Source organism: Calypte anna, chromosome 14 (assembly GCF_003957555.1).
Source record: "Calypte anna isolate BGI_N300 chromosome 14, bCalAnn1_v1.p, whole genome shotgun sequence".
NCBI classification, from domain to species: Eukaryota; Metazoa; Chordata; class Aves; order Apodiformes; family Trochilidae; genus Calypte; species Calypte anna.
Window position 1 is genome coordinate 14,346,199 of NC_044260.1, and position 15,908 is coordinate 14,362,106.

The 15,908-nt window shown below is 56.1% G+C and overlaps 1 protein-coding gene across 1 annotated transcript; it reads left to right on the plus strand.

Moving 5' to 3' along the window:
* Positions 1 to 128: 128 nt before the first annotated feature.
* Positions 129 to 15,828, plus strand: TMEM8A (transmembrane protein 8A). Its single transcript, XM_030460051.1, has 13 exons — positions 129 to 225; positions 4,096 to 4,273; positions 5,852 to 6,059; positions 6,143 to 6,276; positions 6,848 to 7,113; positions 8,221 to 8,549; positions 9,266 to 9,359; positions 9,884 to 10,007; positions 10,613 to 10,749; positions 12,674 to 12,852; positions 13,410 to 13,556; positions 13,963 to 14,079; positions 14,485 to 15,828. Exons 1-13 carry the CDS (start codon positions 129 to 131, stop codon positions 14,779 to 14,781), a joined length of 2,307 nt encoding a protein of 768 aa, XP_030315911.1. The 3' UTR covers positions 14,782 to 15,828.
* Positions 15,829 to 15,908: the final 80 nt, after the last annotated feature.

Below are 15,908 nucleotides of genomic sequence, written 5' to 3' on the forward strand. Positions count from 1 at the left end.
CGTCCCCAGCTCTGTCCCGCTGCTCCCGGGCGGGCCGGGGGCGGTGGTTCCGCCGGGGGCGGGCCGGGGCGGAGCGGGCCGGCGGAAGCGGGTGGAGAGCGGCGGGTCCGGGGAAGCGCCGGGCGGCCATGGCGGGGGGGGCCGGGCTGCCGGTGCGGCGGCTCCTGCTGCTCCTGCTCCAGCTCCTGGCGCTCCCCGCCGGCCGCGGCAGCCGCGCCGGCCCCGGTGAGTCCCGCCGGGGATGGGGGGCCCGGGGACACTTGGGGGATGCTCCGCGGAGGGGCGGGGGGGATGCTCGGGGGATGCTCCCAGGGCCGGCGCTGGGATGGAGGGACACGGGCGGCGGAGGAGCCGGGCCGAAGGGTTTGCCCCGCACCTGGGGGCCGGCGGGGTGCCGGGGGACAGAGGCGCCCGTGGGCAAAGCAGCGGGGTGGGTTAAGGTGAGCGGGGACTTGTCCGCCGCGCAGCCCCGGAGCCGCTCCGAGTCCCGCAGCTCCTGCCGGAGCTCGCTTTGGGGTGGCTTGGAAGTGGGTTCGTGATTTCACGAGTGATTCGGGTGCTCGGAGCTCCACGAACCGTCCTCGGGGGAGCAGCGAGGGGTCAGGTCCGGCCCCGGGGGGGGTTTCTCGGAGGGGTTTCTGCCCCGGCTGCGGCGGCCCCGGGGGTTTCTCCTGGGTTGGCTTTGTTTTCGGGTTACTTTACCGGGGGCTTTGGCAGGGCGGGGGGGATGCTCGTCACGGGGATGCTGGGGTCTCTGCTCCCCGGGAACCGTGCCTGCCCCTCCGGAGAGACAACCAGCAAGCTGGGGGGTTGGGAAGGTTTCGGGGAGGTGAGTTTGTGGTCCTGCTTCACCCTGCCACGGCGGTCGGCTCGTGCCCGCGGTGGCCATCCCGTGTTGATGGTGGTTATCACTTCCTCAGAGTGGGGAGGTGCCCCGGGGAACCCCAGGCCCACCCTGCTCTGGCATCCTGCTAGCTGGGTTCCCAGCCCTGGAGGGCTGCCCTGCTCTCCAGGGCTGGTGGTTGGGTTGGGTTGGGTTGTCTCCTCTCGACACCGTTCTGCTGGCTGCGGGAATGCCTCTAGGGGTGAGGTTTGGGAGCTGGAGAGATCAGAGCGACGGGGTCTTCTTCCTGGAATGTTTATAGGTGGATTTTTGACCTGGAGTAAAGTAGCAGGGTTTCTGTTACATTATAAATGGCCAAACATCCTGCTGCATAGCCCTGTCTTCTCCTAAGTTGGACTGATTATCTCTGTAGCTTTAGACAGTGTCTGCCTTGAAAGGAGGGCTTCCTCCTTTTGGTGAGAAGCCCTGGAACCAGTAGTCAAGGTATCATCATTCCCTAACTACCATGAGATCATCTTTGGACAAGCACATCCGAGCTATTGCAGGTGGCTCTTGGTTCTGAAGGTCAAATAACCCTTCTCCTCTCTGTGCATCTGTGATTCTACTGAGGTTCTGTTTCTTGTCTTGAAGAAACATAAGTTTCACACAAGACGTTTGAAATCTGCTCATGGGAAATCTATGTGGGAGAGGATGGAAACAGCATCCCCCTGACAACTCCTTCCCTCGGTTTTGAGGGTTGTTGAACACCCTGGGACAGCTGAGTGGGGCTTCCCAGGTGCTTCCCTTGCTGGTGCAGGGCACAGTGATCCAGGCACACAGGGAGCACACTGGAATATGCACTCTGGATGCAAATGGGCTGCAGGAGCACACCCCTCGACCTGTCTGGCTGGCTTTTCTCTGCTGCCATGTGGTTTCTCTGCCAGTGGTATTTCCTCCTCAGCCCAGGTAGAGGAGGCAGAGATGCCTGCAAGCTGGGCCTTGGCAGATCATCCCCACGAGAAGCCCTTTGCAAGTGGACTTTGTCCACCCCAACGTTTTGTTGGGTAGGGGCATGGCTGCCACTCACCTGGTCACAGGCAACCCATGGGCAGGGCAGCTCTGCCAGCCTGTCCTCTGCCTGCTGCTGCCCTGGAGCTCAGGCCCTTTAATTGACCAATCTGTAATAAATAAAACCTGGCTCCTCGAGTTCTTAATTTCGCAGCCTGCCTGCCCTCTCCTCCCCAAAAACCACACAAATCATGCTTCAGCTCCGTGAGGACACGCTGGGCTGGTGGTGACCATGCCTGGTGGCTGTGCTGAGCCTGACAGCCAGTGGGGTTGGAACAGTTCATGTCAAGGCAGGAGGCTTTATCCCCACGCAGGGACCTGTTGCATTGAGAGGGACCAGGGCTCTCCCAGCTCCTGATCAAGCTTTGTGTCCCTGTCTACCCTTGTCCTAATCCCAGCTTGCTGTGTTCCAGAAGAAAACATGCTGAGTGCACGTGGAGGGCAGCTGGGGGTATAGACACCATGGATTAAAGACATGCTTCCTTCTGAAACGTAACCAGGCTTGTAGGGGATCACAGCTCCTGTCTGCAATAGCCCCACACTCTGTACTGGTGTTGCAACCAGTGAACCTTGGCTTGAAAAGGCCCTTTAGTGGTCTCTGCTCCTCGCTGGCCTGGGAGAGCAGCAGAACCCCAGCATGGGGACCAGACTGGGACAGCTCTGCCCTCAGGCTGTCCTGCTGGAGGCTCACCCTTCCCTGTGCCCTCTCCTGGCCCCATGCATGAAGGAGCTGCTGGCACAGCTGGACCTGGCTGGATCCTGTAGGTGTGGAGCTGGGGCAGCCCCTGTGGCGAGGTGGCCGTGCTCTTCCTCCAAGAGCAAATCCTCCAGTTGGCTTGCACAGCTGGTATTTCTTGCTTGGTTGTTTCCTCCTTTCCCTTTTGGGTTTGTAGGGTGCCCGTAGGCTTTGGCTTGGTCATTTGCCAGGGGATTAAACCCTTGATGACTGTTCCTCTCTCTTTGCAGTGCCATGGGTGCAGGCTGCTGTGCATCCTGCTTTTGGGCATGAATCATAATTCCTGACAGGATTAGGTTCCTCTTTGCACTAAGTACATCCCAAGGCTCCTCTCCTGCCTGAGGACTGTTTTCCTCTTTCTTTGCTGTCCTTCTTATAAACTTATAAAGTTGGGTCTCTGTGCTTCCAGCACGGCCCTGGATGGTGTTGAAGGAAGGCAAGTGAAACCACACTTTGGCTGCTTGATTGGAATCTGTCTTGGTGGGCTGCCACAGTTTCTCCCCAGTCCAGGGAATTCCAGAGTACAAACAGAGTATCTGGGAGGACTCGACAGAGAGCTGCTGAGTTTTAGGAAACTTGTTTTTGGGTGGATGCCCTGGCTCCAACGTGTCCATGGAGGTTTTCCCCCTTCCCAGCACTGGTGTGATGTTTCGTTGCCATCCCCAGGTTGCAGACTGGCAGGTTTCTTGCTGACAACAACAGTAATAAATATTTTTGCAGCTGAGATTCTCATCAGGCTGGGGGTGATCTGTAGGGATAGCTGTGCAGAGGCAGTCCAGCTGGTCCTGATGGCACTTTGACCAAGTAGCTGTTGTCTCCTTGCATGACCATCCCTAGGGCTGTTCTCACAGCCTTTCTTCCAGGTAGAAAAATCTTTAGAATGTGTATGGCACATCTGGAAGCAGAGGTAGGTTTGCAGCACGTGCATTCTCAGCAGGTTGCATGCCACAGGAAGACAGCATGGGACACAGGACATGTACCCAAGCTGGGTGAGACCAAAACCATCAGCCTGTGCACTCAGCAGAGACAGACAAGGGCACAGCTCTTGCCTTTTGGCACCATAAACTGCAGCTGGAGCCCAGAGCACCCCTGTTGGACCTGCACCCATCTTCTCTGCACCATTTGCCCTGGGTTTGCTGCTGCCCACTCCATCACCTTCCCTTGGGCCTTTTCCTCCTCAGTGTCTCCAGTGATCTGGCATCTTCAGAGCACATCTCACATAGTTCAAGCACCTTTTAGTGCTCCCTGGCTCCAGATGCTGGCTTTGTAGAGGGATGTGGGCAGTTCTGGCTGGAGGAACACTGTGGCTCACCATGTATCCAGCAGGACTGGGATAAGAAATGAGGGACACACAAAGGGCTTCTCTCCAGCAGCCTTGAAACTGACGTGTGGGTTCCATGAGTGGGTGCAACCCTTCAGCCTGCCCTTGGCAGCCACCCCAGTGACCGTCCCACTCTCTGCCTTTCAGATTCCCTCTATGTCTCTGAGTACTTCTCCCAGAGTGCACAGAAGTTGTCCTTCTACAGCTGGTATGGGAATGCCAAGCTCTTCCACTTCCGTGTGCCAGAAGACACCGTGCTGCTCCGCTGGCTCCTGCAGGCATCCCGGGGGAAAGGGCCTGAGTGCACCAACATGGAGATCACAGTGTATGTATGGACCCAGCCCAGTACTTGCCCACCTGGACTTCCTGGCTTCCTCTTCTCCTTGTTGCTCCTGGCTGTGTCTGGTTGTAGGAGGCTGGCTGGCTGTTCCCTGGTTGTAGCAGCTGTAACTTTTTAATGTACAAGCACTAAATCTGTGTTGAAACATGTAGGAGTGCTTTGTATCCACATTCCCAGGGGATCTAGGGCTTTCTATCAGGTGGGGTGTCCAAGAGACACTTTAGAAACACTGCAGAAAGCTTCACAGCCAAGCTGGTGGTGCTGCTCACAAGCAAAGGTGTTTATGGACCATTCTGTGCATGGTGGCAAAGGATGTGGGATGTGGCAGGACTACAAGGTACTTGGGAGGATCCAAACCAGTTAGGGACAGTTTTCCCAGTAAGGAGGAACTGAAGAGACTGGGGACACTTTTTTTGTGAGGGATGCAGCTGTGTGTGGAGCAGAGGTAGGAGAGGAATGCCCATTACTGCAGACACAAGAGCATGAGGAGACTGAAAACTCAGTGCCAGTGAAAGAAAGGCTGCTTAAAGCAGCACTTGAGCTGATGGGGAATTTGAGGTCAAAAACTTGCAGGTGGGGTGAGACTCTGAGCTGTATCTTGGGAGGTTTCCAAGTTTCTTGGGCAGGTTGTGCCCTTGGAGACACGTGGGTCTCTGGCACCCACTCCACAGATGTCTCAGCAGGGACTGAAGCCTCTTGGCTTGTGCTTCCCTGGTCCATCCAGGGGACAGAATGGTGCTTTTAGCTGCTCCAGAGCAGTCTGGCACAGGTGATCTTCCTCCTTTCTGCTTCTCAGAAAGGTTTTCAACAGTCTGGGGATGTGAGGGACAAGGCAGCAGCCAAAGGATACCCTAAGAAAGGAAGGGCAGGCCAGCTGAGCTCCAGCAGGTCAGTAACACCTCACCTGTCACGTTTGCTTGCCGGATCTGTTGCAGTGCAATCCAAAAGGAAGGAAATTAAATGCCAAATTGGCTGCCCAAATAAATATCTCATGTATTTGCTCAGCTGCTTGCTTTTCTGCTGCTTTGAACATTGGGCTGCTTATCTGGAAAGCAGAAGTGCTGGGATCCTGAAGACAGTCACATGGATGTTCCTTATTAAGCATCTTTTTAGTCTCTCTGCCCACCGTCCTCAAAAGAGGGAAGGGGGAAGATGCAGATCTTAGCTAGGAAATGAAAGCTCTTTGTTGATAGTTCAGCCTATATGGGGAATTTGCTGGTGGTTATTAAAAAGGAGTAGTCTTGGGGCTGGGGCTTAACCTTACTGAGTGTGGAAATTTGCTTTCAGGCTTGATGGAGCCATGTAAATCCTTATCTTAATAAGCAGCCAAATTAAACGAATCTCTAAATAAATCCCGGATAAGCTAACAGCAGCCAGGCCTCACCAGACAAAAATGATGGCTCTCTGGTCCACTGGAAAATGTGTTGTGGTTTTTTTTTTTTTCCCCAGCCTGCTCCCTCTCCCATCCCTGTGCATGCAACAGAGGAGCCTGGATCCTGGTTTATCTTCCCAGTGGTCTTTTCATCCCTGGGTTTACCAGCAGCGTTGTGGTTTCTCTCGCAGGCACTTTCGCTATGGAGCCCCCCCTGTGATCAACCCCTTGGGCACCCGTTTTCCTGCCAACGCCACCGTCCCCCCCTCCTACAGCCTCAGCATGGCCCTGCGTGGCACCACACAGAACAACACCTTTGTCAACATCTCCACCCCTGCTGCTGGAGACTGGTTCATCGCTGCCCACCTCCCCCAGGCTGCTGGAAGGATTGAAGTCAAGGTGAGGGTCCTGCTGGGGGTGGGAGAGGGGGAGTCTCCCCTTCCCAGTGCCACCCCACAGCTGATCCCTCTTGCTCCCTGCAGGGTTTCTCCACTCCCTGCTCCTACATGTTCCAGGCAGATATGTTTGTGCTGCGACTCCCTGAAATGCCTGTCCTGGAGCCTGGTGTTGCTGTGCCACAAACCATCCCCTCGCCTGCCAAGCCCCTGCATGTCAAGTGAGTGAGGGTCGTGGGTGGAAAGGCTGGGGCTAGGAGGGGTGGGATTTCCCACAGGGGTTCTTTAGGAGGAGCCACACTTGTTCCCTTGGTGAGGGTCTCCTGGATGGTCTGCTGAGCTCCAGCTCCAGGGGTTTGCACGGGGACCACACAAATGCCTTTCTCCAGCTTCTTCCCAGGTGGTCTGAGAGGTTCACCCGTGGAAATTTTAGTCCTTTGAGAGGTTCCCCTTGGGAAGGGTTTTCACAGCGCCAACCAGGGCAATCTAGTTGGGCTGTTATTTTCAGCTGGGATAGAGTTTTTGTCACAGTAGGTGGCATGGGGCTATGTTTTGGATTGGTGCTGATAAGAGTGTTGATCGTGCCAGGATGCTTTCATTGGTGACAGAGCCAAGGCCTTTTCCCACCCCACCAGTGAGTGGGCTGGGGGTGCAGAAGAAGCTGGGAGGGACCCAGAGGGGGAAGTTCTGGGGTTGAATTGTGACACTGATTTTTGCTACAAAGCCCTGGAGACTGTGGCTGGGTTGTGTTGAGAGAACACCCCCTGTGAGCTGCCATCCCTCCCCCTGCAGGGTCTTTGTTCCCAAGCACGCCGCGGGGATGCGGTTGGAGCTGCGGAGCTGCCTGACAAGGGAGCAGAAAGCCTGTGCTGTGAGGGTGGTGCTGGGCTCCATCACACTGCCCCAGTCCTTCCAGAGGATCCTCTCCTGCACCGGGAACACCAGCTGCAGCCTGGCCCTGGAGTCACCCCCCTGGGAGAAGTGGCTGCAGATCATGGTGGAGAGTCTTGGTGCTGCCAGTGCCAATGTGTCAGTGGAGATGCTGGCTTCCTTCACAGGTGGGATCCCACTTTCTCTAGCTCTACAGGAAGGACGAGGGAGGACATTGTGTCCCTTGTGTCTCTCTTGGGACTTTGGGTGGCTGCTTCGGGAGCTCAGACCTGGTTGGTGCTTTGGGGCCAGAAGTGAAGGCTCCGGTCTTCACTCAAGGGGTGGAGCTGCCTGGTTTGGAAATGCCTGAAAATTCCAGGGACTCTGATGCAATGATGTTTTCCAAAGGCTGTTTGGGAAGCAGTGGCTGGCTTAAAATTTGGTGGGGAGAATAGTTTTGGATAGATGCACCAGGCTGTAATGATATGTTGACTGTTGTTGGGCTCTACACAGGCTACAGACAGGAAACCATCACAGAGGTTTACTTGGGGTAATGTCTTGGCCTGGAGTGAGGGGATGTCACCATTTCAGGTGACACCCTGTGACCCAGAAGGTCACAAGGTTCTTGTGGCTGTGATAGGCACCTTTGCATCCTCGTATTATGATCCTGTTTGACTCTGGGAGTCTGGAAAGCTCACTGACTAAGTACATTTTTAGAAGTTTTTTTCTTCTCCAAGGATTCTGCCATCCCTTCCTTAAAGCATGGCCTCATCCCATGTGCTGGAGAGCCTGGCACTGGCAGCCAAGATGTTAGAGGGGTCTCAGGGAAGGCTCCAGCAGTGAGACTCCAATTGTCCCATTTGTCTCCAGCTTCTGTGGGGTGATTGCTTGTGCCTGTACCTTCTCTCCTCAGCCTCGTCTGCCCAGGTCTGGGGAACTGGTAAAGACTTTTATGTGGCTTTTGGTGATGGGACAGCTTAGTGCTGTGCTCTGCCACTGGCCAGGGATCACTTCCTGGGCACCTTGGTGTGTTGTGGTGATGGGTTATCCCTTTTGCTTTCCCTCTCTGCTTCCACCCACTGTACCAGTCTGGCTTCCATCACTGTCCCAGCCTGTGGAAGCTGATGCTGGAGTTTGTGGTGCCTTTCAGGGGCTGTAGCCAATACTGCAGAGCCTGAACCAGCTGCAACACCCCCAGTTTGTGCTCTCACTTGAAGGTCTGGAGCTGCTGGAGCCCTGCCTGGATGAGGAGCCAGTCCTGGCTGTGCTGATTCCCCCCTGGTTTTGCTTTGCAGCTTGCAGACCGGGCAGTACCAGTTCCTTCGTTAACTTCAGCAGCCTCAACCAGAGCCAAACTGGTCCCAGACCGGGTAGCCCAGGAGCAGCAGGGAGCCCTGCTCTGCCTTCAGGAGAGGCCTCTCACAATGTATCTGCCCAGAGGAGCTTCTGTCTGCAGACCCAGCCCATGGTCCGGGAAGATCTGGACGTGGTGTCCGTGCGCTACCGGCTGCTGAACGGTCCCGGTGTGCCCGTGCACACCATCTCCCCGACCCTCCTCCTCCTCAACCTCAACACTGGCATGGACAGCGGGGGGTCCCTGGTGGTCAATCTCCTGCTAAACAAGGTGCAGAGGCTGATGGGTGGGGTTGCCTTCCCTTTTGAGGGGCTTTGTCCCTGCTCCCAGGCTGGTTTGCTGGCAGGCTCCGGGGGGCTGTGGGTACTGGTGGGATTATTTCCCTTTCTTTTTTGTTGTCACAAAACACCGAGCCTGTTCTAGCTGCTTCCAGAGCATCCCACCTGCCAGCTCCAGTTCAGATGCCACAGTGTGCTGGCACTTGGTGACAGTGACATGGGGTGGGAGTAGGGCAGCTGCAATGCCATCTTCTCCATTGGAGCTGGCATCTTGCCACCAGGAGAGGATGCTGAGCAGGGAAGCCCAAGGATTTCCCTGCCTGAGTCACTGATTCCCAAGCTCTTCCAGTGAAACCCCAAAATCAGCTCCCCTATAGCTTGTCTCAAGGGCTGGTTGTTGCCTTCCTGGGAGCTGGAGCAGGACTGTCCTCCTGCCTCTGGCTTCTCTGCTTTCCCCAAAACCATGGGCTGGGATGAGTTTCCCCTGAGCATCCCCCTGGGAGACTCTCCTGCCCCTCAGCCAGGATGTGGTCAGGGTGAGGACAACCTGGGTGTGCCCAGGAGGAGCGGGTGGATCGATGGGTCAAGATGTTCTGCAGGATTTCATGTCCCCTGCTGCTCCCACATTCCGTGGGCAGGGTGGGGGCTGAATTGTGCAGGGGGTGGTGTTGGGGTGCTCTGACATGGGACACTGCTCTGTTTGCACAGACATCTGTGAGCTTGGGCAATGCCAGCGTGGTGGGGTGTGTGAGCGCAGCTTCGCCGGTGCTGTCCCTCAATGCCACACGGAACTGCAGCACAGGTATGGGACACTGTCACCTCCTGTCACCTCACCTACACCAGCCCAGGGCTGTGCTCTTGGACCTTCTAGACCTTGCCAGCTGGTATTTGACTTGGAGCTTTGTGGGGTGTCCTAAGAAGCTGATTTTGGCATGAACCCTCCTGATGTCTTTGTGCCCAGGATGCAGAAGTTGGCCTGCACCAAAGGAAGGTCTGGATATCAGCTGGGGCTCTTCCAACCCCATTGGCAGGAGGTTTGGGGGTGGTCAAAGCATGGCTGGTGACAGAGAAGTTAAGCTCTGCACTAGAGGGACTAGCCAAGCAAACAGCTTCTTCCATGTGCCCTCAGCATGCACCAAGAGCTGAGATGCAATTAAAAACAAGGGTCTCAGAAGCAAGATTCCTCTCTGTCTCCCTGGAGTCTTCTGAGGATGGCAGCAAGGAGCCACAGGAGTGTTGATCCCATTGCAATCAGTCTCAGCCTGGGATTGTTGTGGGCCCTTCTCCCCTAGTGCTGGCCCATCACAGCCCCCTCTTTTCTCTAAGCTTTTTTCCAGGGCTACCCTCTGAGCCTGAGCACATCCTCTGCAGAAGCGATGCTGATTGTCCTCTACCCCCAGACAGATGACTGGTTCCTCTCCCTGCAGCTCATCTGCCCCCAGGGCCAGGGGTGAGTCTGCTGTGTCTCCCTGCCCTGGGCCATGCTCACTTTGCCTCCTTGCAGCTCTGAGCAGGACCCAACCCCTGTCCTCATCCCTGTGCCATGGGCTCGTCTCACTTGGTAGGGGCGAAGCTGCGGCTGCAGAGGGGGACGGAGAGGGGTGGCAGTGCCAGCTTGCTCTGTGAGCACCCACACAGCATCTCTGGTGCTGAGCTGGCACGTCTCATGCAGACTGTGGGTGGCAGAGCCTGTCTGGAGGAGCGTCCCCTTCCCCAGCTGGATTTTGAAGTGATGAGTGGGTAACTGAGAATGCTGCTGTTACTCCTTAGAGGGCTCCCTGAGGTGCAGGCAGATGTTCCTATGCTCCTTTGGTTTCCCTTCCTGCTGCTTCCTTGTGTAAAAGGGTTGAAAGCATGCTGTAAAACAGTGCTGGGGTCTGGGAGAGCTGCCACCCATCTGACCATCTCCTCTCCTAGCTCTTGGGAGGGATGGAGCAGGTCCTGAAATAGCGGGGAGCTCCCATGAGTGAGCATGGCCTGACCCTGCAGAGCAGAATGCTCCCTGGGCACATGGTGTCCCCAGGGACATGAGGAACCCATCTGCTCTCCTCACAGTGAATGTAACAGTGCAGAAGCCAAAGTGACTGTCTTTGCATACCTCACCCCCTGCTTCAATGACTGTGGGCCCTATGGACAGTGCAGCCTCCTGAGAAGACACGGCTACCTCTATGCTGGCTGCAGCTGCAAGGCTGGTGAGTGCTTTTACCTCCAGGGGAGGCCACATTTTTCAGTGGTGGTGTTTGGGTAGGGCAGCCTGGGGTCACAGCATCCACCCAAAGAGCCCTCGGCACCTGTGGATGCCTCTGTGGGAGCATCCTGACTGCCCCGAGGGCTGTCGGGTTCTGGGAAGCACAGAGCACCCCAGGGAAAATGGGGAATTGAGCTTCAGCTTGCTGCTGCTGGGTCGATTTGGCTCCAGCTTGGAGTCCCCCAGGGCCTGGAGAGATGCTTATGAGCATCCCCAGAGCTCAGGTGCCTCCAGGTGCTGGTGTCAGATCCCTGGCATCTGGGGAAGTTTGTTCTGCAGGGTCCTGGTCCCAGCTGTGATCTCCCTGCAGGGTGCTCTGTCTCCTGCCAGGACCCAGCACACAGCCTTTAGACTCAGAGGTGCCCCTGGAGCAGGAACATCTGTGTCACCTGCTTATTACCTTAATGAGATGAGAAGACTGGGTGTGGGAGCTGGGGTGAAGGGCAGATGAGAGCTCTGCTGTGCTCAGGTGGTCCTCAGCAGAAGGATGAGGCAAAAGGGGGTTTGCTGCTGCTTTGGTCCCCAGCCAGGATGTCCCTGTCTCTGCTGCAGTGCTGGTGCACGGCAAGGAGCAGGGTGGAAAGAGCAGCATCCCAGTTTGCCTGAGGGGTGGCAGCTTCTGGGAAGCCCAGAGCACACCCAGGGGAAGCAGGGAATCGGGCTAAGGGCAGCTTTCTGCTGAATCACTTGGAGCAAACTGCCCCATCTGCATATTCGTGACCCAGAAATAAACTGGAGAAAGCAGCTTCCCTGGCTCTGCCTGGCAGGGAGCCAGTGGAAGGGGCCGAGCTGCTGGCTTGGGTTCCAGGAGCACTTCAGTAGGACAGATGTGTCTTTTAGCTCTGGTTGTTCACTGTGGTGTGCCTGCACGTAGCCTGGCTGCCCTGTGACTGACCTCCTTTCCCCAGAAGAAGGCCATGGGCATCCTCATCTTGAACTAAAATAATTCAATTACCAAAAGAGGGAAAAAAAAAAAAGGAGAAAAAAAAAGGCAGGTTTGTGTTTGTAAAAGACTGTCTCAGCCTTCTGTTGCAGTCCTCAGTATCCCACCATCAGGCTGGGCATTGCCTGCAGCACATGCTGGCTGTCCCCTGGGAGGTTTTCACCCTCTCTGACCTGCTCTGCTCTGACCTCAGTGTCACCCTGGGCTGAAGCAGTGGGTTTGGTCACCCTGGAGGAAAGGAATTGAAGGAGGATTGAATCCCACCTCTCACTGCCCATGGGGGACACTCAGAGGGACCCTGGAGCCTGGGCACTTGTGGGGAGCAAGAGGGGCCATGGACACAGGCTGCAGGGAGGAGACTGCCAGCTAAATGGAAACAGAGATCTTCTGCCTTGTCAGAATGCAAGTCCCCATCTTTGGGGATCTTCAGAAGAGCTGGGCAAGGCCCCGAGCAAGCTGAGCGGGCTTTGCAGTCCCTCCTGCTGTGACAGGAGCCTGATGTGATGTGGATCATTCTGCACTCTGGTTCCTGGGATCAATAAGGATCTCGTGCCCAGCTCACACCATCATCTGAAGCATCTGAGCCTCAAACACTGAACGTGTCACCCACAAGTGACGTGTTTTGAGTTACTGTGAGGATGAAAAGGACCAGAATGGACAGACCCATGCTGGACATAGCTGGGAACAACCTTGGGGGTGTCCTCAGAGCAGACATGGGGCTCTGCTGGGGCTCCCCAGGACCTTGCAGAGCAGAGCAGAGCAGGCAGTGTGTAGTGAGACCATCCTGAGGAGTGTGAGTGGCTGATGGGGCAAAGGAGAGGAGGCTGGGAGGTAGTCCTGGGGTGTGATGGCTTCTCCTGAGGAAGCTGGGTGCTGGGGGAGGACAAGGCATGAGGGGTCCAACACAACCCTCTCTGCTCTGCAGGTTGGGGAGGCTGGAGCTGCACGGATGACTCCAAGGCCCAGTCGATTGGTGTGCAGAACCTGGCCACCCTTCTGCTCACCCTGAGCAACCTCATGTTCCTGCCAGCCATAGCAGTTGCTGTCTATCGCTACTACCTGGTGGAAGCCTCTGTCTACACCTACACCATGTTCTTCTCCACGGTAGGGATTGCCTTTTCTCAACTGTGTTGGCAGGATTGATGCCCAGAGGAAATTCAGAATGTGCTCAATGTAGCTCTGATTCTTTGCTAGATTGTTCCTGTTAAAGATTCCTAGAAAAAGCATTGGACTGAGGCCCTTGGTGGAGCAGTCCATCCCTGGAGCTCCACGTGGAGCTTCTAGGGTCATTGGACAAGCACCTCTATGGACATGTCCTGCCCCTTCAGAGCTAGGCAACAGCATCACTTTCACTGAGCTCTTCCAGCCATACTGCAGGTGCTCATATTTGGGGGTGGGACCCCAGAGAGCTGAGATGAGGCTGGAGCACTTGAAGGCTGCTGTCACAGAAGCTTTTGGCTGCTGCTGGAGGGTGCAGGTTGATGGCTGCTCTCAGCTGCTTTCCGTAATGCCACGGTGCTTTGGTGGAGCTTCCTGGAGACACTGCCAAGGGGGCTGTGGCTGCCGTGGGCTGGGATGAGCCTTCTCCTGCCTCTCCTTCCCAGAAAGCCATGTGCTGCTGTGGTGTTCATGCCAGCCTTTGTTTTTGTCCTCGGCTCCAGTTCTACCACGCGTGTGACCAGCCAGGCGTTGCCGTGATGTGCATCATGGACTATGACACACTGCAGTACTGTGACTTTTTGGGCTCTGTGGTGTCCATCTGGGTGACCATCCTGTGCATGTCCCGGGTGAAGAAGATCCTGAAATACGTGAGTGTCAGGTAACCCTGCATGGCAGGGCCAGGCCTGAACCAGCCAAGCCATGGGTGGCTGTGCCAAGCCCTCTCGTGGCTGCATTTTAATGACACGGCACAGCCTGGTGACAAAACTTGTTTGTCACCCAGGGCCCCTCTGATTTTTAAACCCGTGGGTTTGTTTGGTTTTTTTTTTGTCCTGGGAGTTGGGATCATGAACCTGTGTGCTTGTGAGGTCTGGGCCTGAAGGGACTGAAATTTGTGAGAAGGGTTTGTAGGTCCTCTGGTTTCTGCTCCTCAAGGTTCTGCTTCCCAATGCTGCATGCAAACAGGGCTGTGTGGCCAGGAGGCAAGGTCACCCCTGCCACTGGCATGGCTGGCTCTGAGCTGCTGACCATAGTGGTGATGTGTCTCATTCCCAGGTCCTTTTCCTCTTGGGGACCCTGTTAATTGCCATGTCCCTGCAGCTGGACCGCAGAGGGGTGTGGAACATGATGGGTCCCTGCCTCTTTGCCCTCATCATCATGATTGCAGCATGGGTAAGTAGAGGCAGCCAGGCAGGACCTGCTGTCCTGAGCTCCCCTCTGGAGAATGGTCATGGCAAACAGACCCCTGACTTCATCCCATCCATATGGAGGGCTTGATAACCTCAAAAATCCCGGGTGGAGGGAAGGCAGAGCAAAGAATTCACCTTCCACCCCTCCAGTAGCTGAGAAACCCCTCGGTGATGGCTCCCAGCACAGTCCAGCTTTGTCCCAGTGTGTGCTGGGCAGGAGCTGTGGCATCTGTGCTGGGCTTCTGCTGTCTCAGTTCTTGCAGACACGAGATGGGCCCAAGGCAGGGGAGGCTGCATGTCTCGGGGGCAGGAGGTACATCCTCTTGCTAACAGATGATCCTGAGCTCCTGCTTCCCTGCTGAACCCTTCTGGGCTCTCTCCTCTCCAGGTTTACCACGGAGTGAAGCGCAGTCACTGCTACCCCTCCTCGTGGAAGCGTTGGGTTTTCTACCTCCTCCCAGGGATCACCTTGGCTTTCATTGCCATCTCAGTGTATGCGTTCATGGAAACCAATGAGAACTATTACTACACCCACAGCATCTGGCACGTGCTGGTGGCTTCCAGCGTTGCTTTCCTGCTCCCTCCTCGGGACAAGCACAAGAAGCCCTGGGCCTGGTCTCAGAAGCTCACTTGTCGCTATCAGATCTGTCAGAACGACCGTGAGGAGCTCTATGCTGTGACCTGACACTTCTTGGTGGCAGAGGTGGAGGGCTGGTGAGGCTGCTCGTTGCCTGGGCACACTGGCAAATCCTCCTGGGTGCTCGTTCACTGGCTGGGAGAGCACAGCGTGAACCGGGTTGAAAGACGAAGGTGGTGGGCTTGTCTTCTGAAGGCACATCTGAGGCCACCTCTGCTTTTCTGCTGGGATGGGGCAGGCTCTTCGTGGTTCTGGAGCAAGGAATAGCCTGTCCCCCACCTCCCCGTGGCCCTGGGGGAGATTGCCAACCCTTCCTCCCCTCCTGCTGCATCCATGAGGCTTGAGCTTAGACCACGCAGAGCTCTTCCCTGCCATCCTGCAGACAGCATTTGAACCCAAGAGAAGAGTGGATTTTCTTCTGATCTGGGGGGCAAATGCTGCTGGCTGCCCTTGGTGCTGATGGGGAGGCAGGGAGCTGATCTTGGCAGGTGCTGGTCCCTTGACTGCCATCTCCACAGGGGTGTGGAGCCTCTCTCCCTATGGAACAGGCAGTGCTGCTCTTCCCTCATCCTGATTCTGGGGGAGAAGAATGAGGCCAGGACTTGGGCCCTGGATTCAGGATCGGATTTGGCAGGAATGTGGAAAAAAAAAAAAACCCCAACCATGTGGGGACATGCAAGAGGCAGCAGCAGCATCTTGCTCAGGGCTGTAAAGCCCATGGCAGGGGTTGGTCTGAGTTAAACTTTGGCTCGTGGGGATGGTGCCAGGCTGCTGCACTGTCCTCTTCCTCAATGTTCAGGTATCCATTGTCTTCCTCCCTTTAGTGGGTTCAGGGTGTGTGTGGCAGTGTTGGTGGTGCAGGATGGGCTCAGAGCTGTGCAGTCCTGCTTCTCCAACCTCCTCTGCCCCGGGGCTGGATGTGCTGCCAGTCCTGGCTGATCTGAGGCCACCAGCAGTGTCCCCACCTCAGCAGGAGCATCCCAGGATGGCTGCCCTCTCCTTTCTCACCTTCGTGGGGCATCAGAAAGCAAGGGCAGAAACTCGGCGGCCAGACATCGGAGATGTCTTTGTTTTGTAGGAAAGGGCTCAAACACCTTGTCCCTTGCTGGTTTATTCCCGTCTGCCTGCTGCTTGCTGCTGGGAGCCCAGCCACAGAGCCCTTCCTCAGGTGGTTT